Below are 20,794 nucleotides of genomic sequence, written 5' to 3'. Positions count from 1 at the left end.
CAATTTTTCTTGTAGAATATTTTGGTCTAATAATAGATCCCCAGATCTCTTAGAACTTCACCAGATCATTTGGAACTTCACCAGATCATTTGGTACTTCTCCAGATCATTTGGAACGTCTCCAAATCTTTTGGAACGTCTTTCTATGACTTGTATGACATATTTTACATAACTTTTTTTTCAAACTTTTTGTATGATTTTTTCCACTTTCATTTCAGTTTAAATTCTAATTGGACACTTACTTTATTTTCGACTTTTTTTAAGATTGTGTGACTCTTTTTCTAGATTTTTATGACTCTTTTTATGGATTAAAAATGTTCAGATCCATTTTTGAATACTTCAATCCAATTTTTTGATCCATCACTTTCCAACTTTTTTTTAACATTTTCTAAAGCTCAAGACAATTTTTATCATCATATTGCACAATTTCCGTCAATTTTTTTTTTAACAATTTCACACTTTAATACATTTATTAAAATTTGATCCATTTTGTGAATAGTCTCCTTTTTATATATAAGGTTTTTCCAAATTTTATCGTTTTTTTAGGATTTCGCCTATTTTCTTTTTAAATTTCTATTTAAAGATTATTTAGATTTGTTTTTGAATTCTTAGATTTGTTTAAATTAATACATTATTTTATTTAAATTTTCAACATTTTCTATTCAATTTTGTATTCATTTTGTTACATTTTGATTCATTTTTTTGACACTAATAATTTTTTTTAATGATTTTGCTCAATTTTTTTTAGCATTTTGATTTACTTTTATCCATTTTTAATATTTTGATCATTTGTAAATTGTTTTTCTAACATTTTTTTTCAATTTGTTCAATTATTTTAGTTATAATTTATATAGGACTTCATAAGACTTTATAATTTTTTTTTTTTTAAAATGTATATCACATACGACAATTTTTTAAATTTTAGATTTGCTTTTGTAATATTTTAATCATTCTTTTCAATTAATTTATTTTTGGAATTTTCTAAAGCTCAAGACAATTTTTATCATATTGCACAATTTACTTCAATTTTTTCAAAACAATTCCAAACATTAAAACATTTTTTAAAAATTTAATTCATTTTGTGAAAAATCTACTTTTTAACATTTAAGCTACGTTTTTCAGGGTTTCACCCTGAATTTATTTTTTAAAATAAATATTCATTTTTTAAAATTTCTATTTATTTAAGAAAAGATTATTTAGATTTGTTTTTCAATTCTTGGATTTGTTCAAATTCCTTTTTTAAATTATTACTATTATATTTAGATTTTTAACATTTTCGTATTCATTTGTTACATTTTGATTCATTTTTCGACACTGATAAATTTTTTTAGCATTTTGATTTACTTTTCTCAATTTTTACCCATTTTTAAATATTTTGATCATTTTTAAATTGTTTTTTTAACAAATGTTCTCAATTTGTTCAATTATAATTATTTTTATAACAAAAATTTATAAACGGCAAGACAATTTTTTAAATTTTAGATTTGTTTTTGTAATATTTTTATCATTTTTTTTATCACATGGGTAATGTTACATAACACAGCATTATTTTTGATATTTTTGCTTAGATTGGAATTTCTTTATACTAATAGATTTGAACAATAAAAACTTTATATATTTGATATTGATATTTTATTTTGTCATTGAAATATATAAAACTATACATATATGTATAGTTTTATATATTCCAATGACACAATAAAATATCAATATCAAATATATTTTATATATGGAAATAGTTGGAATCATATCCAAACTTTATTACACAAAAAATCAGAATAGATATCCGAAATAAATTATTCGGAAATAAAAGTTCAGAGGAGAATACTTCAAAAACATAAAAATTTTATGATTTAAAATATTTTCTGCAGTTTCTGCAAAATGAATTGAATTATACTTGAAAAAAATCTTTACTTCAAGTCATACCAGAGCCTTTACTATTCATCAAACAACTTTATTCGTACATTTATTTATTATATCTCTTGTAACTTTCAAATATTTTATCTAATATTAGACAAATTTGTATAAAATTGTAACAAAAATATTTCAGTATACAAAAATCAATCATATTATTACCATTATTGTCACCAGCTCTCCCACTACTAATAATTCGTCTAATAAGCAAAATCCGTAATACTAAACTTTTTAAAAAATGTTTTAAAACAGTTTTATTCACTTTGCTCTTCGATATATTTTATATATATTTTATATATAAATATAAAAGTCAATTCTATTAAATTTGTTCTCGTAAAATTTTATCGACCGATTTTATTACAAACAATAAAATATAAATAAAAATCGAAATATTTATTCCGAGTGGAATTATTACAACAAGCTGTCGGGATAAAAATTAAAATTATTATCGGAAAAACTTGAAAAACCTGGGAAAAACTGGGAAAAATTAATAAAGTTGGGTGAATGGGTTTTTGTTGGAATTACACGAACACTGAGGGTCGAAAGATGATATAAAAATTAAGACTCTGATTTTTTGCTTTGAAATTTGAAAATTGTCAAAACTATAAAATTGAGGAGATGTTATTATCATTAATAATAACATATTGAATTACGTTATTTGACATATTAATTTTTTGTCATTTTTTTTAAATGATCTATTTTTGAAATTTGGAATTAGTTTTATATTCGTAATTTTTTATATAACTTTTAATGCTAAATTAAATACAGGGCTAAAAAATTGAAGCAATTTATCATTTCCTTTGAAATTTGCACACAATTTATTTATATTCTTCTTATTTAATTATTTATTATTTATAATAAATAATTATTAATTATTTATTTATATTCTTCTTTGGAATTTATAAATTTCTGAAATGTTCACAAAACCACAATTTTGTAATATATATACTTTATTAAGAATATAAACAAAAATCATTCATAAAATTTAACAATATCTTACAGTTACAGTTGTATGATATAAAGTTTATTACATTGTTTATTGATACTTTTGATATTTTTTCTGCATTTTAATACTCGAAGGTACAATAATTTATTGGAAGATAATATTTATTATTATTATTATTAACATTACAAGTAGATGTGATAACTAGTTTGATTTTTGACGTAAACATTTTTTTTAATAAAATTCTTACATACATGAAATTATAAAACATGTTGTTTTTAACTTATGCTGTGGTAATAATTTTTATTATTCATTATTTTTTTGCGTGAATATTGCATTTGGAAGGTATACAAGCTCTCATATTAAATTATGCATATTTAAGAGAGATAGATGTGACTATTATTTTGATGCTAATTTTCTTGTAAACTTTAGACTGTGCAAAAAAAGTTGTGAATACATAATTTGTAGGAAATTTAACGAGCTTTAAATTTGTCTTACAACATTTTGCAATAAAATTAATACTTTGCAAAATATTTGCAAAAATCTGTGACCGTATCTCATGATAACTATGAGCTATATTACATTTCATTCATGAAGTTTTATGCAAATATCTCGTAAACTAATAAATTCATAGAAAAATGTATGGATACATATTTTGTAGTAAATTTAATGATCTTCAAATTTGTCTTACAACGTTTTGCAAAAAATTTAATATTTTGCCAAATATTCACAAAAGTCTGAGACATGTTCTAGAATAAAAAATAATTTAACTATGCTTCAGTTTCTAAGTTCTTGTAAAGTATTGATTTTAGGACAAAATGTGTATAAACAAAATTTATAGAGAATTTAATAAACTTTAAACTAGTCTTTGGACATTTTGGTTTAAATTCAACATTTTGCAAAATATTTGCACAAAACTCAAACTTTTTTCAAAGTTCCATATCCTTAAATATCACATTTTCTAGAATCAAAAAATACGAACTAAATTTTCGTCTTAAATTTCTCGTAAACTATTGATTTTAGGACAAAATGCGTATAAACAAAATTTGTAGGAAATTTAATAAAACTAGTCTTTGGACATTTTGCTCTAATTTCAACAGTTTGCAAAATATTTGCATAAAACTCAAACTTCGTCAAATTGCAATTTTGCCAAAAATCATTTACTAAAATTTTAGCAAAATTTTCATTTTAATTTTCTCGTAAACTATTGGTCTTAGGACAAAATGTGTTTACACAAAATTTGTAGAGAATTTCATAGGCTTCAATCTTGTCTTGGGGTATTTTTCTCTAAATTCAACATTTTGCAAAATATTTGTAAGTAATTTGCAAAAAAAAAACTCAAATTTTGCCAAAGTTCCATATCCATATCCTTACATATCACATTTTCTGGTATCAAAAAATACGAATTAAGTTTCCGTTTAAATTTTCCTGTAAACTATTGATTTTAGGACAAAATGTGCATAAACAAAATTTGTAGGGAATTTAATAAAACTTTAAACTGGTTTTTGGACATTTTATTCTAAATTCAATATTTTGCAAAATATTTGCAAAAAACGCGAAACATTCTCAAAGCGCAATTTCTTCTTACAAATCAAATTTTCTAGAAACCAAAATTTCAACTAAATTTTTATTTAAATTTTCTCGAAAACTATTGATTTTACGGTAAAATGTGTATTTACAAAATTTGTAGAAAATTTAATGAACTTTAAACTAGTTTTAGATATTCTAGTCTAAATTCAAAATTTTGCAAAATATTTGCAAAAAACTCAAACCTTGTTAAAGTGCAATATTCTCACATCACATTTTTTATACTGAAAATTTTTAATTAAACTTGCGTTCTCAATTTCTCGTAAACTATTGATTTTAGAACAAAATATGTAAAAACAAAATTTGTTGGAAATTTAATAAACTACAACTTTGTCTTTTACCATTTTGCTCCAAATTCTAAAATTAACAAAAATATTTTCAAAAAACCCAAGTACAATATTCTCAAAAATCATTTACTAAATCTGAACTAAATTTCCATTTCCAATAGATATGTATATCATATAACCGGTTAATAAGATTCTGATATGATTGAGGGAAGATTAAGGTGTATAAGGGTCTTATAAGGGTCTTATCGTTATTAGAATATAATACAAGAGCCGATATCAAATGAGTATGCGCGGAAGCTATTGAAGGATTTACTTCGTATGAGGAGGAATGGATGAATAGATTAGTTGCTAATTGGCAATATATTAATACTATGTGTGTTTGTAGAGATATGTACATATTAACAGTATATTGATATTGATTTATATATATATATATATATATATATATATATATATGATTAAAATTTCGACGGAAAATCCAGACGGCAATAATTTCATCTCCATTTCATCAATGCTATTTTATTATTTTACATTTGTAGTTTATTTAAAACAGTACGACTTACACAACTAATTTAGATTATTATTATAATATTTATTTATTTATTTATTAAATATTTTTATTTACTAAAATTTACAAAACATTTTCGCCTAGCTTGTTTATTTTTTTTACAAAGATATGTACAACAGAATTTGTGAAACTAATTTTGAAAATGGAAAACCTGCATGGAAATATTTTTTTTTAAATTAATTTGATAAAAAAGTTATAAAGTTAAAAATTTGATAAAGGTTATAAAATTTATGAAAATATATTGAGAATGTAATACAGATTCTTGTATTCAAAAAAATTTAAGTTTGATTTATATTTTGATTCAAAATTTTGAGAATTTTGCAAAATGTGTATAGGGTTTTTTTTTTAGATTTTTATCTGATTAGAAATAAATTTATTTTAAAGAAATTAATATGAAAAATTATAATAAAATTTATGAAAATAAATTATAATTTGAGTTTTGCAAAATGTGCTTATGGGTTTCTTTAGATTTTTATCTGTTTAGAAATAAATTTATTTTAAATAAATAATTAAATTAATAAATTAACAAAAGAAACATGATCATTTTTTTTAAATGATTTGAAAATTTAGCATAATGATATCTTCATGGGAAATGAAGTTTTTATTAATTTTGAGACTCAAAATATTTAAAGAATTTTCCAAATTTGCTTCAGGTTTTTTTATATTCATTTTGACTACGATTATTATATTCACTATAATAATTTTTAATTTATAAATATTATTTACAAAATTTATTAGAGAATAGTGTATGAATGTAAAATTAGAATTTAATAAAGTATGTTGTGTGTTTTTGAACAATTCATTTTTTATTTATATTTAAGTCCCAAATTTATTTTTAATTGAAAGTTGTTATACGATCGCAAACTTTGGTTCAAAATTATGAAATTTATTCGAAAATTACCACATTTTAATCTTTTAATGAAACAAATATTAAAAATGATTAAATATTTTTTTAATTCAATGATTGAGGAGTTTTAAACTATTAATAAAAATAGAACAACTGACCTTTCAAATTTTTTTAAACTAGATTGAAATAAGTAGTAAAAAAATTAAAAAAAAATTAAAGCATTAAATTCATATTTATTTTGCAAAAAATTCTCAATTGTGTATATTTTTTTCAACAAAATTTATATTTAAATGCAGGTTTTCCATTTTTCTCGTTTTTAATAACTCACATATTTTATTAACAATTATTATTATAATTAATTTAATTTTAAAATTATTTTTAACTTAAATTTTATTTTGGCACCTATCACAATATTTTATTATTTACGATTTTGCAGACCACTAATTTATATATATATATATATATATATATATATATATATTTTAGTGGTCTGTGATATAAGCCTAATATTAGGCAAATTTTATTTGTAATTTTTAAATGTATAAATAATATTTATAAAAACACAAAGAAATTGAAACATCATTTTTAATATTGAATTGATAATAAATCTTTGGAAATTTGGTCTCAACTCTTCACTATTTTTTTAGACCCCATAAGTCTTTTAAGAAATAATTTATTTAGCGAGCTCTTCAGGACGTACACACATGCAATTTTAGTATGTTACTTCTCAATATGTGTACTTTAGTAAAAGATAGTAAAATTTGTAAGTTTTCTCACAAAATTTTAAAATATTTTTAACTAACCATAAAGAGTGCAATGTTATACATTTAACTTTGATCACATAAATCTTTTAAGAAATAATTTATTTAGCGAGCTCTTCAGGACGTACACACATGCAATTTTAGTATGTTACTTCTTAATATGTGTACTTTAGTAAAAAATAGTAAAATTTGTAAGTTTTCTCACAAAATTTTAAAATATATTTTCCTAACCATAAAAAGTGCAATGTTATACATTTAACTTTGAACACATAAGTCTTTTAAGAAATAATTTATTTAGCGAGCTCTTCAGGACGTACACACATGCAATTTTAGTATGTTACTTCTCAATATGTGTACTTTAGTAAAAGATAGTAAAATTTGTAAGTTTTCTCACAAAATTTTAAAATATTTTTAACTAACCATAAAAAGTGCATTGTTATAAATTTAACTTTGAGCACATAAGTGTTTTAAGAAATAATTTATTTAGCGAGCTCTTCAGGACGCACATATATGCAATTTTAGTATCTTACTTAAGATGTGTACTTTAGTAAAAAATAGTAAAATTTGTAAGTTTTCTCACAAAATTTTAAAATATTTTTAACTAACCATGAAAAGTGCAATGTTATACAATTCACTTTGATCACATAAGTGTTTTGAGAAATAATTTATTTAGCGAGCTCTTCAGGACGTACACACATGCAATTTTAGTATGTTACTTCCTAATATGTGTACATTAGTAAAAAATAGTAAAATTTACAAGTTTTCTCACAAAATTTTAAAATATTTTTAACTAACCATAAAAAGTGCAATGTTATACATTTAACTTTGAACACATAAGTCTTTTAAGAAATAATTTATTTAGCGAGCTCTTCAGGACGTACACACATGCAATTTTAGTATGTTCCTTTTTAATATGTATACTTTAGTAAAAAATAATAATAAAAGCAACTATAAATAAATTTTCTAGAAAAACTTAAAGTACTCCATTTTTTTTGTTATAAATTTAGCACTGATGATGAAACTAATCTAGGTCTCGAAACGTCTGTAACTTACAAATTTATTTTAACAAACTTTGTGCAAAAATAAACGACTGCACTTCATACATTTTTGATCAAAATAACAAAATAACAAAATTTTACTTTAAATATTGTTAATTTTTATTTTATATTATTATTTTATCAAATTTCCCATATCCCAATAGTGCGAGGGCCGGTACCAAATTCCCAAACAATTTTTCCCACCAAACTAAATATTTTATTTAAATATAAATTTATTTTATTATCGTTCTTTTTCCAACTAAAAAGTGTATCGTTATCGATATGATAGAATATATAATTATTTTTATATATTTTGAATTTTTACATACAGTGTTAATGATATTGTTGATATGGTGGTTGGTGGTTGCTTTTGATGTTGATGGTTCGTTGGTTACGTAACGACTTCTTGAAGTCGTTTGGCCGGAACGTTTGTGGACTTCTTGGGTTAATTGACCTATGGAAATAGATTAAAAATTGGTTAAAATGGGTAAAATAGATTAAAATGGGAAACATAGATTAAAATAGATGTATCTATCTTTATCAACTCTTGAAATGATGGAATTTTTACAAAATGAAAATTTGGACTTGGGTGTACGTAAGTGAAAATAACAATGTGAACTTCGTTCGTCTCTATCGACACATCTTATCTCTAATCACTCGTTTATTGTCTCTAATTGCACTCTCTACAATTTTCATCTTTATTTGTCTCATTAACAAAATTCAAAATTCGTCTAAATCTGTCAAATTTCGTTGAAAGCTATGAATTTTTTATTGCAACTCACAGTTTTTGGTCGAAAAATGACAGTTTCTGGTTGAAAGTTGACAGTTCTGGTTGAAAATAAGTATTTTTTGTTGAAAACTAGCATATTTGGTTTGGAAATTTGCAGTTTTGGTTGAAAATTAACAGTTTACGTTGAACACTAGCATTTTTGGTTAAATATCGGCATTTTGGTTAAAAATTGTCATTTTTGGCTAAAAAATAGCATTTTTGCATTTTGCAATTTGCATCTTTGGTTAAGAATTTGCATTATTGGTTAAAAATTGACGTCTTGGTTTCAAAATTGAATTTTTTTGTTGGAAATTGTCATTTTTGATTAAAAATTTACATTATTTAGTTGAAAAATTTACATTTTGGTTTCAAAATTTACATTTTCTGTTAAAAATTGTCATTTTTGATTAAAAATTAGCATTTTTGATTAAAAATTAGCATCTTTGATTAAAAATTAGCATCTTTGATTAAAAATTAGCATTTTTGATTAAAAATTAGCATTTTTGATTAAAAATTGACATTTATGGTTGAAAATTGTCTTTTTTTGGATTGAAAATTGACAATTTTTTTTATTAAAAATTGACATTTTTTGTTAAACATTGACATTTATGGTTAAACATTGACATTTATGGTTAAAAATTAAGTTTTTGACTGAAAATCGATAGTTTTTGGTTTGATGAAAATTAACATTTTTGAATTTGAAAATAGACATTTTGGTTAAAAATTAACATTTTTGGAAAAATTAACATTTTTGGTTAAAATTTTGCTTTTTTGGTTAAAAATTAGCATTGCTGGTTGAAAATTAGCATTTTTGGTTAAAAATTGTCTGTTTTTGGTTGAAAATTAGCATTTTTGATTTGAAAATCGACATTTTTGATTAAAAATTGACATTTTTGATTAAAAATTAGCATTTATGGTTGAAAATTGACAGTTTTTGGTTTGATGAAACTTAACATTTTTAAATTTGAAAATTGGAATTTTTTGTTGGAAACTAGCATTTTTGATTAAAAGTTAGCATTTCTGTTTAAAAATTAGCATTTTTGGTTAAAAATTAGCATTTTTGGTTCACAAGTACTAATAAACATAGATCTAAAACAATTAATTGATAAGTGATTCAGATCATTTAGTTTGATAAACATTAATCGAATTATTAGCAAACAATTAATTACATCTAAAACTTGTAAATAATATATATATATATATATATATATATATATATATTTCAATATTTATTTACCATTAATATTTGTAGTAGTTTCTGTCCAATGATATCTCCTTCCTGGAAAAGCTGCAAAAATAATTAAAAAAATTAAAAAAACATAAATTTTTCATATATTATTTTTTTAATATAATTTTCTTACTTGTGGTAGAAGCCTTGTGGGTTGTATGATGCGATGGCGATTTTGTTGCCAGTTTTATTTCTGAAATAAAATATGGAAAACTATTTTATTGGAAAACATATACTACACAAAATTGTTATTGTTAATACAAGATTCTAGTATTGACGCATTATATTTATTTTTCAAAATGTCGTTTTAAACAGAATTTTGATCCGTGACGATTATTTTATATGACGCATATTTTTATAACACTCAAAAAAACTTCAAAAAAAAACTTACATCACACTCCCATCGCAAAAAAGTCAAATCATATTTATTTCCTCACCTTTATTTTTAAAAGAGAAAACGAGACCGAGGGAAAAACCTTTGACAGAAATAAGGGAAAGGACACGTATCCTTTAATATATTTTGCGTATCCTTAATAATGTATGTCCCGTGTGTATGTTTCACTTTTTTTTATATTTTAAATAAAAAAGACTTGTGTGATTTCGTCGGTACGTGAGGAATAAAAAATGGAAAAAAGGCGACGATTGGGTTCGTTTGCTAAAAACCACATTCGAGGAAGAATTACACCTACATCGGGGTTTTAAGGATTTTTAAAATTTTTTGGGGCTGGTATGAATATTTAAGGATAATTTTATCCAAAAACTGTGCTTTTTGAATAAAAAATTAAAAAAATATAAACAAATTAATAGAAAGCTCTGACAATGTCATATCAGAGACTATAGATAATTTATATAGAATGATTAGAATTACTAAAATTGTATGGAGCAAAGATGTTTTATTAGTGCGATACAGGGTTTGTTGGTTTTCAAAAACCGTTTTTTTTGGCAAAAATTATGGAATTCGAAAACTGGTTTTGTAGTGAAAAAAGTCGGTTTTCACTGTATAAATCGAATATGATAAATATAGCCAAATATACAAGATAGATGAAAGCGTTTTGATTCTTGAAATAATATCGGTTCAATAGCATTTGATATCTTATCAGTTTACAATAGTTCCCAGAAAGGTTTTGTATATAATAATTTAGATTTTTATACCAGTGTATACATTAATTTAAATCAGTGTGACTTTTTCTTGAAGAAGTAACTTACTCTACTCAAACTTAAAAAAAAGAGTTTTAAACCCTAGAAGCCACAAAGAACAAAAAACTTAGAATTATTATATCAGGCTTTAAAAACAATTAAGCATAATTTGATCGCAAGTATTAGAGTATTTTCTATTTCAGAAAATTTTGTTAGAAACAATAAAAGTTATGTCTAAGTAGCAATTCGATAGACGTTCCCAATTTTTTTAAATCATATTTCATTAAACAAACAACAATTAGAATATTTAAAATTAATTAATTAAAATTGCTTGGAACAGAAATAAAAGTTTACCTTAATTGTTTTTAAAACTAAAATTGATATTAACAAGTATCTATCAACATGTATCTAATATATTTTTATTGTTTTTTCATTTAATGAATTTTTTTTATTTAAAAATGCATTATTTTTATTTATTTGAAAACTTTCCTTTCACTATCATAAAAATATTTTCATTCTTATATGTGAAAATGATGCATGAATAACGAATAATTATTTTCAAAGTTATTTAATCAAGATAAACTATTATTTTTTAGTTCTACTAATTAAAATTAAAATATTTTTTTTACTATATATAAAATTGAACAATAAATAAATTCAGTCAAATACTATTCTAAATTACACTAAATTTGCGGATAAATTATAAAATATTCGAGCAAAAATTTATTTTCTTTATAAAATTCCAAAACCGGTTTTTTAATGAAATTAAAATTTGTAAAACGGTTTTCTGAAATGTCGGTTTTTGTATAAACCCTAACTGCGATATCATATTTTCAATTATTTAATTTCGAGCTGAAGTATTTTTTTGATATATGTCCTGTCTAAGTTGTAAAAGATTTTATTTCGTCTGGCAAAAGAAATAATATTTCTCTATTCTATATTTTTATATTTTACGATTACGATTTCGAAAATAGATGGAATAAACGTAGAGAAAGCATTTTGAGGACATAATCAAGATTGATGCTTTCAGTTTTATCATACTTATTAATAGACGGAGAGCCAGTGACAAATTTACACACCAAAAAATAATCCATAGTAAAAAGAAAATAATCCAACTAGTTAAAAACCTGGTTAAAATAATTTTAGGGTCATTTGAATTTATTCATAAATTTATACTTTGATAAAAATAGTTTTTTACCTCAATAATAATTTTTTCAGTCGATTTTCTAAAAATAATGGGATATAGTCCCATTGACTCACAAAATCTTTATAAACAACCTTTGAGATGATGTTGGATTTTTTTATTCTTCTACTAAATATATTACTATTACCCTTAATTATGTGTAAATTGTTTACTCTAGTTCTTATTTATTTTATAAATATTTTTGGTGCTTATTTTACTATAAATTGTTAACTTTGTTCGTAATCTTTTACTTGTTTTCTATTTTATATTATCAAACTATTAATTGCTATAGAGATATGACTTTTTAAAGGCTTTAATCATGTTTTTGGTGCTAATTAATTATTTAAATTTGTTTTTTTTTTTCGTGACTCACATAAATTAGCCAAGTTAAGCACAGTATAAGTGAAAATGTCGCACAGAATTGTTTGCAAATGCGTTTAGACTGTGACTATACGGGAGCACTTTTTCCAATTTTGTGCAAATTAGGCAACTATTTTTTTGAAATTGAATTCGAAATGAAATGACGATTGTTAATGTTCTGGAGATAAATTGATTTATGAGTTACATTTGATTTGCTCAGATATAATAAGATAGCAAAAATAATGAAAGTTACAGTATTTGTAATAATATATTTGAAAACGTTTAAAATTTCTCGAATATTTCATTACGTTACGGCCAATTCCAGCAAATTGCCTTAAGGCACGATGTCATACACCACTAGTTTTTTTTTCTACCAGCTGTCTGCCTATTTTAGTGTCTTTGATGAAAAACTTTGCGATCCGCTTTTATTTCAACTCATTCTGAAAAATAAATATGCTAATGAAGAGATTTCTTCAGTCTGAGGAATTGATTGATTATTTTTATTAAGATTTTGATGTTTTTTTATTTTGACTGATCGATTTGGATCGGTTTCAATGAATAAATGACTGGGTAATATTTGGGTAATATATATATATATATATATATATATATATATATATATATATATACTACTACTACTTGTTGATACTAGTTTAATAAATTCTTCATCTTCATATATATATATATATATATATATATATATATATATATATATATATATATATATACTACTACTACTACTTGTTGATACTAGTTTAATAAATTCTTCATCTTCATATATATATATATATATATATATATATATATATATATATATATATATATATACTACTACTACTACTACTTGTTATACTAGTTTAATAAATTCTTCATCTTTTCTAAATAAATATAAAGGTATTATTTCTTTACCATTTTTAGGCAGTTTAACTTATTTTTTGAGAAAGATATTTTCTGAAGAAGGTTTTCTTTTAGTTTTCAAATTTGAAAATACTTTAAATTCTTTGTATACTTCTTTTAAACAAAAAACACCACATAATAGAATTGTTTGCTCCGTTTACAAAGTGAATTGTAATGATTGTGAAAAATTCTATATTGGAGAGAGTTTACAATATATATCTAAGAGAACGGTTCAACATAATTATAATTCAAAAAATAAAAATCAATACAAAACAATGCTTTCAGACCATATGCAAAACTTTAAACACACTTTTGATTTAAGCAATCTCATTATTTATATATATTGAACAAAATGTTAACCTAAGAAGGTTTGCTGAATCTCTTTTCATTTTTTTAAATTCATAATGTGTAAATAAGAGAAGTTCTTCTTTTTTGCTTTTTGACAGCTATCAAAATTTAATTAATGTATGTAAGTCTGATTTTTTTAAATATTTATATATAAATGTTTGTCGTTTATTTATTTTTGTGAATTTTTTACCATAAACTCGAACTGTGGCCTCCGAATGTCCCAAAGAATTGGTGCAGACACAACTGTAGGTCCCCAAATCTTTTCTTCCAAGTCTTCTGACAACCAAAATCATTTTCGATTGATATTGGGATATCCTTTGCTCGGTTATTGAATGATCGACTCTAAAAAAAAAAAAAAAATAAAAATTTATATGAAAAAGATCTAATAGTTATGTCAATGCTTTATTTACTTAAGGGACACAACTAGTGTAACCGTCTAAAAAAAGGAGATTTTTGGGAATTTATATTAAAAAACAAACTTTATCAATCATTTCAAAATTTTAAGAATATATTTACACATGTTTTAAGAATACATAGTGAAATTTTTAAAGAAAAAATTAAATATTTTTTAAGTTATCGCAGATCTCCAACGGCGCGAAAATTAAGGCCCTTCACTGCTGCAGTGATTCCGGCCTTCTACGTGGATGAAATTTAAAAAAAAAATTCTCATTAAACTAGATAATATTGTCTGTAAGATGACATACGATAAAAAAAAATAAAAAATTGACAAAATGACGGCGTTTTTTAAAAAAAAGTCGAATTTTACCCAAAATTTTGGTCATTTTTGGACTGCCAAAATTCGATTTTTGATCCGATCAAAAAATCGATAGTTCATTATACGGAGAACTATATATAGAACATGTAAAAAAATTGATAGTGATCGGATCATTTGTTTTTGAGTAATCGTTGCAGCAAATTCGGAAAATGCTGTTTCGAGAAAAACGCGTTTGAAGATTAATTGATCGTTGTACTATATACTATATATACACTCTTTGAATGGCTGTAACTCAAAAACTATTTAAGATATCGATTTGAAATTTTGGTATGTTATTTTTAAAGGTATAACCTTATCGAAATATGGAAAAATTGAAAATTCGATTTTTTGAAAATTTGACACTAGTTGTGCCCCTTAATCACGATAAGTTATTTAAAATTATGAAAGCAAACTTATTCCAGGAATTTCGATTATTTTTATAAGAATTATGAAAAATCTTCTTAATAATCTTGTGATACATTTTTTTACAATAATATGCGATTATAAATATTTTTTATATATTAATTTCTTTTCAAATTATTTGAATATTTATCATTATTTTCAGGATCCAAAAATTACGCAGATGCAGATCACTACTCCACCATACAAAGTAAGTGATAATTTTTATTTACTAAAACTAAAAGATTATTTGATACAATACTTGCAACTTGTTCAATAACGTTTTTGTGTATAAATAAAACTAATAAATATCATTATATTCACTCCAAATCATTCAATATTTGACGTATGAGCCACCCTTCATTGTTTCATTTTAAATTAGGCTTCTACAAAAAAAATTAAATTGTTAATGTGAAGTTTCTACTCGGTTTTGAATTTTAATTTAATTTCTCATTTTTCCCATAATCTCTGGATTAGTACAAATATTCCCAGACTGAAAGTGGCCAAATCGGTTCAGCGAGCTCTATTTTTTATATATGATATATATATATATATATATATATATATATTATTGGATCATAAATGAAAATACAACTATCCAGTCAACAGTATTCCATCTCTAAATTAGTTTTATTATATAAATTGAGCGTGTTTTTTGAGCAATTCTTCTAATTAAGTGAAATAACAAAATTATTTTACTAGCATAGTAAATTTTATTCAAACAAATAATATATGAACATATATATTATGGTCATCTTTTTCCAAAAATTTCAATGATCTTCGAAATAATCAAATTTCAAACAAATATTTGTTTTCCAGAATGCCAGACTAATTTTCTTTCATAAAACTTTTTTTCATCAAATCGCTCATATTTCACAGAATAAATCCCGAGACGAAAATTTGTAAAATAGTCTTCGAGTTTCAACATATGATGCCTTCTGATCCTTTTGAGAACAAATCTGCGAACATTAACGCGACTTATCTTCATTTCGAAATTCTTTTGTATAATAATATATATATATATATATATATATATATATATATATATATAATTTATTATATATATATATATATTATATATAGAATTATAATTTAGTACACATATTAAGAAATAACATACTAAAATTTTGTAACTCTAGTATAACGTTTTATATTTTTAAGTATTTTTCAAAATTCCCATCAAACCGTGGACTTGCAATTTTTGTAAGAGTGCATTTGTTTACAAAATTGCACATTTATAGCTTTTTTTTGTTAGAAACATATGTGATTTTATATTTTTATAATTGAGTACATATATTAGGTAATAACATACTAAAATTTCATAGCTCTAGTATAATATTGTATATTTTTAAAACATCTTTCAAAAGTACTTCTCATATCATGTCCAACCGTTTCCGCAACTAATAAAAATAGAGTATGCAAGTGTGCATTGCAATTTTTTAGTTTCTTCTGTTGGAAACATATTTGATTTTATATTTTTATAATTCAGTACATATTAAGAAATAATATACTATAATTTCAAAACTGTATTCCAACGCTTTATATTTTTAAAATATATTTTAAGCCGTCAATTTGTTTACGTCAAAACGTTTACTAACGTTTTTGTATATAAATAAAACTACAAACAAAACTACTTACTACAATTCAATCATAATTAAATAATATTCACGTAAAACATCCTATAAAACGTAGTTGAACATCATCCGTCAAAAACATTTGACATTTGACGTATTAGCCACCGTCCATTGTTTTGTTCAAATTACGCTTCTACAAAATTGTTCAAATTAAAAATGTAAAGTTTCTACGCGATTTTGAAATCATTTCTCACCTTTCCGACAACCTACTGACTAGCACGAATTTTTCAAGACTAAGCTGGCCAAATCGGTTTAGCCGTTTTCGAGTTTTAGCCGGTCATTTTATCGAGAGCCCCATTTTTATATATAAGATATATATATATATATATATATATATATATATATATATATATATATATATGATTTACAATATATTAATAATTATTTATGGTTAATTCATATTTCAATTAACCTATGTAGAGAGTTGTTTCTGTGTAAGCAGTTTGGGCAATATGTGGGTGGAACATATATGTGGGTGCGTTTATTTTTGGAATGAAATGAAAATATAACTTAGTTATGTAGTTATTGTATTTATCTTGTTGGTTTGATGAGAAAAGTTGTGGTAGAAATTCTGTGGTACATAATGTTTGATTAATTTATCAGCTATGTTATGGGATTGGTTTTTCTTCTACCAGTTATATATACGTATATATATATATATATATATATATATATATATATATATATATTACAACTCTTATAGTCATAAATTTGACTCAGAATAATTTATTTTAATAATTATAATTTAAATGGGGCAATTCCGATATAAACGTGAATTTGATATTTTATTATTCAGCACAATAATTAGAAAATTCGGGACATTTTTTTTGGTTTTTGTCAAATAACTTACAAACTTTATATGAAACTACCCATTTTAGGTTAGCTAGGGTGAAACTAGATACAATTTACAATATATCCTAAGGAACACTTTTATACACTCCGATATAAAAGTTTTGAATAAACCACTTTGAATTTGATATTTCATTATTAAGCACAATAATTAGAAAATTCGGGACATTTTTTTACTTTTTGTCAAATAACTAACAAACTTTATATGAAAGCACCATTTTTAATTTAGATAGGGTGAAACTAGATAAAATTTACTTCGTTTCCTTGTTAACACTTTTATTTATACACTCCGATATATAAGTTTTGAATAACAATGTGGAAGGTACATTTTATACTACCATGTATTCATTCATTAATATTTTATATCTTTCAAAAAGCTTGTCTAATTTAAATAAAATATTTGGCAAATTTTTATAAAATTATATAGTCTACAATATTGTGTAACATTATAATGCCCTACAGCAACTCGGTATACTTTAAAATCTCAATTTAAAAATATGACGCTGTCCGATAGAACATTTTATCAGCTTAAGTTTAGAATTTATTAAAATTATACTATAATTAGTAATCATTTTAAAGTATATCGAGTTGCTGTACAGTGCTATAATGTTATACAAAATTATAAACAATTCAATTTTGTATAAATTTTTCAAATATTTCATTAATATTAGATAAACAACTTAAAAGTTACAAGAGATCTAATAAATGAATGCATAAACGCGTTTGCTCATGTAAAACTAAAGACTATTTACAAGCTCAAAATAATAATCAACTTTTAGAGTAAATTTTAAAGTATATCGAGTTGCTGTAGAGTGCTATGATGTAAGATAATTGTAAAAGATATTATATCTGATTTAATTTAGTATTATAAATTTGCTAAATACTTAGTTTAAATTAGACAAACCGTTTAAGGTGCCAAACTAGTGTAACCGCCTAAAAAAAGGTGATTTTTGGGAATTTATATTAAAAAAACTACTTTATCAATCATTTCAAAATTTATATATATTTTATTATATTATATAGGAATATATTTATACATGTTTTAAGAATGCATTAAAATTTTTGAAGAAAAAAAATTAATATTTTTTAAGTTATCGTCGATTTCCCTTCCCTTCACCGTTGCAGTGATTCCGGCCTTCTACGTGGATGAAATTAAAAAAAAAATCTCGTTAAACTAGATAATATTGTCTGTAAATCGAACTACGATAAAGAAAAAAAATCCAAAATTGACAAAATGACGGCGTTTTTTAAGAAAAAGTCGAATTTTATCCAAAATTTTGGTCGTTTTTGGGCTGCCAAAATTCAATTTTTGTTCCGATCAAAAAATCGATAATTAATTTTACGGAGAACTATATATAGAACATGTAAAAAAATTGATAGTGATCGGATCATTCGTTTTGAGTAATCGCTGCAGCAAATTCGAAAAATGCCGTTTCGAGAAAAACGCGTTTAAAGATAAAATGATCGTTATACTATATACTATATATATTCTCTTTAAATGGCTGTAACTCAAAAACAATTTAAGATATCGATTTGAAATTTCGGTATGTTATTTTTATAGGTATAACCTATCGAATTATGAAAAAATCGAAAATTCGATTTTTTGAAAATTTCACACTAGTTGTGCCCCTTAAAAGGTACAAGAGATATTATAAACAAATGTATAAACATTGTTGACCAACTATCAGTAATTTTCTACTTTTGAGTTTAATTTTTAGGTATACTGAGCTGCTGTAGGGTCTTACAATGTTAGACAAAATTATAGACAATTCAATTTTGTACAAATTTGTCTAATATCATATTCATACCGAACAAACAGTTCAAAAGTTACAAGCCATATAATAAATACACACATACTCTTGTTAGTACATTGAAAAAAATAAACACCACCAAGATATCTCATTTAACCAGAATGCCATCCATCGATTCCCCTTGATTCCGCACAAGGTGCAATGATTGCACCTTCACCTCATAGAATTTCGCCGGTGGCGGTTAACCGCCAAAGGGCATATCTCCTTCGTCCTCCACCGTCCTCCATCGTCGTCCGCCGCGTGTGTTCGAGAGGGCTAAGATTTATGCATCGTTGGGGCCGAATGGGGCGCTTTGTGACCGCCACAGAGGCGACAATGGAGGACGCGACATATTAGGAATAAAGGAGGGCGGAGGACTAGGATGGAGGACGAAGGAGTTTGTGGAGGAGGAGGAATCGAGGGTCACGTGATCTGAGCTGTGTGCTCTTTGCACTGTGCACTGTTTGGCCCTGGTAGTATATCTTTGGTAGAGCAGGGATGGAAAAATATAGTATCTTAATTGTATATATATATATAATATATATATATATCTTCTTCTTCTATATATAATATAAAAATAAGTCGGGTTTTCGGGTTTTCGATTTCGACAATTTTGCATTCGTTGGAAAGGTCTCGGGCTCCGCAAGGTGTATAGCTAAGAAAATTAATGGTGCATGGCATCGTACCCTAATGCAAATTGTTGGAACTTCACGCACCGTAATTAAAAATTCGAGTAATGACATTAGTGAGAATTATCAGAATTATGCTTGCAATTAAGTCAACGACAATTCTTGCCGCAAAGAATAATGATGTACACGCACTGAATTTCACCATTCAATCAAAAATTGCTGGTACCAATGATTCCGACTGGTCTTCCGTTTGACTTCAAACGATTACAATTTCCAGTTCGCTTTGCGTTCGCAATAACAAGTCGCAAGCCAATCGCTTAGTGTTTGCGGGATGAATTTCAAATAGATTATTTAGAAAATCATTGTTTTTCACATGGGCAGTTATACGTTGTCTGTTCACGATTTGGAAACCCATCCGCTTTGTTTGTGTTTACGTCAGACCAAAAACAAAAAATGTGGTTCACCAAAGAGCACTTCAATGAAACGAATAATTTGCGGATTCACTTTCATTTACTTAGAGAATTCAATTCTCTTGAAGCAAATGTCACCTGCACATAGTTGCAATTAGGGAATGCAAAACCGGTATACCGGTATACCGAATTACCGGTAAAACCGCCCGATTTTTCGGCGGTATTTTTACCGGTATTTACCCCAAAAATACCGGTATTTTCGGTATTTTCGGTATTTTACATAAGCGCTATTTGATACATAATACACTCAAGTTTAAATTTCTCGGAACAAATTTATCTTTGAATTCCATAATCGCATAAACAGCTATATCTTCAAGTGATTCTATAAGATAACAAATGTCAAATATTATCTCAACTCGTCATTAAATTGAATATTTATTGCTTTCCAAAGGGCTTCATATCGT

General features: G+C 24.6%; 1 protein-coding gene across 1 annotated transcript; it reads right to left on the bottom strand.

The window, feature by feature from the left end:
- Positions 1 to 8,184: 8,184 nt before the first annotated feature.
- On the bottom strand, positions 8,185 to 14,158 carry LOC113389725. The gene is made up of 5 exons (XM_026626739.1): positions 14,056 to 14,158; positions 10,074 to 10,133; positions 9,950 to 10,000; positions 8,273 to 8,397; positions 8,185 to 8,202 (listed from the first exon to the last, which is right to left on the bottom strand). Exons 1-5 carry the CDS (start codon positions 14,156 to 14,158, stop codon positions 8,185 to 8,187), a joined length of 357 nt encoding a protein of 118 aa, XP_026482524.1.
- Between the last annotated feature and the right edge of the window lie 6,636 nt (positions 14,159 to 20,794).

The sequence above is a fragment of the Ctenocephalides felis genome, unplaced genomic scaffold (genome assembly GCF_003426905.1).
Source record: "Ctenocephalides felis isolate EL2017-DRISC unplaced genomic scaffold, ASM342690v1 CF-g0.4_SCAFFOLD_03573, whole genome shotgun sequence".
In the NCBI taxonomy this organism is placed as follows: domain Eukaryota; kingdom Metazoa; phylum Arthropoda; class Insecta; order Siphonaptera; family Pulicidae; genus Ctenocephalides; species Ctenocephalides felis.
Note: the sequence above shows the minus strand (reverse complement) of the source record. Positions and strands in the feature narration are given on the sequence as shown.

Coding starts and splice junctions, on each gene's coding strand:
- LOC113389725 (XM_026626739.1), bottom strand. CDS start 14,158: ATGATTTTGGTTGTCAGAAGACTTGGAAGAAAAGATTTGGGGACCTAC. Junction 10,134..14,055: donor GGCCACAGTTCGAGTTTATG/GTAAAAAATTCA, acceptor ATTTTATTTCAG/AAATAAAACTGGCAACAAAA. Junction 10,001..10,073: donor CCACAAGGCTTCTACCACAA/GTAAGAAAATTA, acceptor TTATTTTTGCAG/CTTTTCCAGGAAGGAGATAT.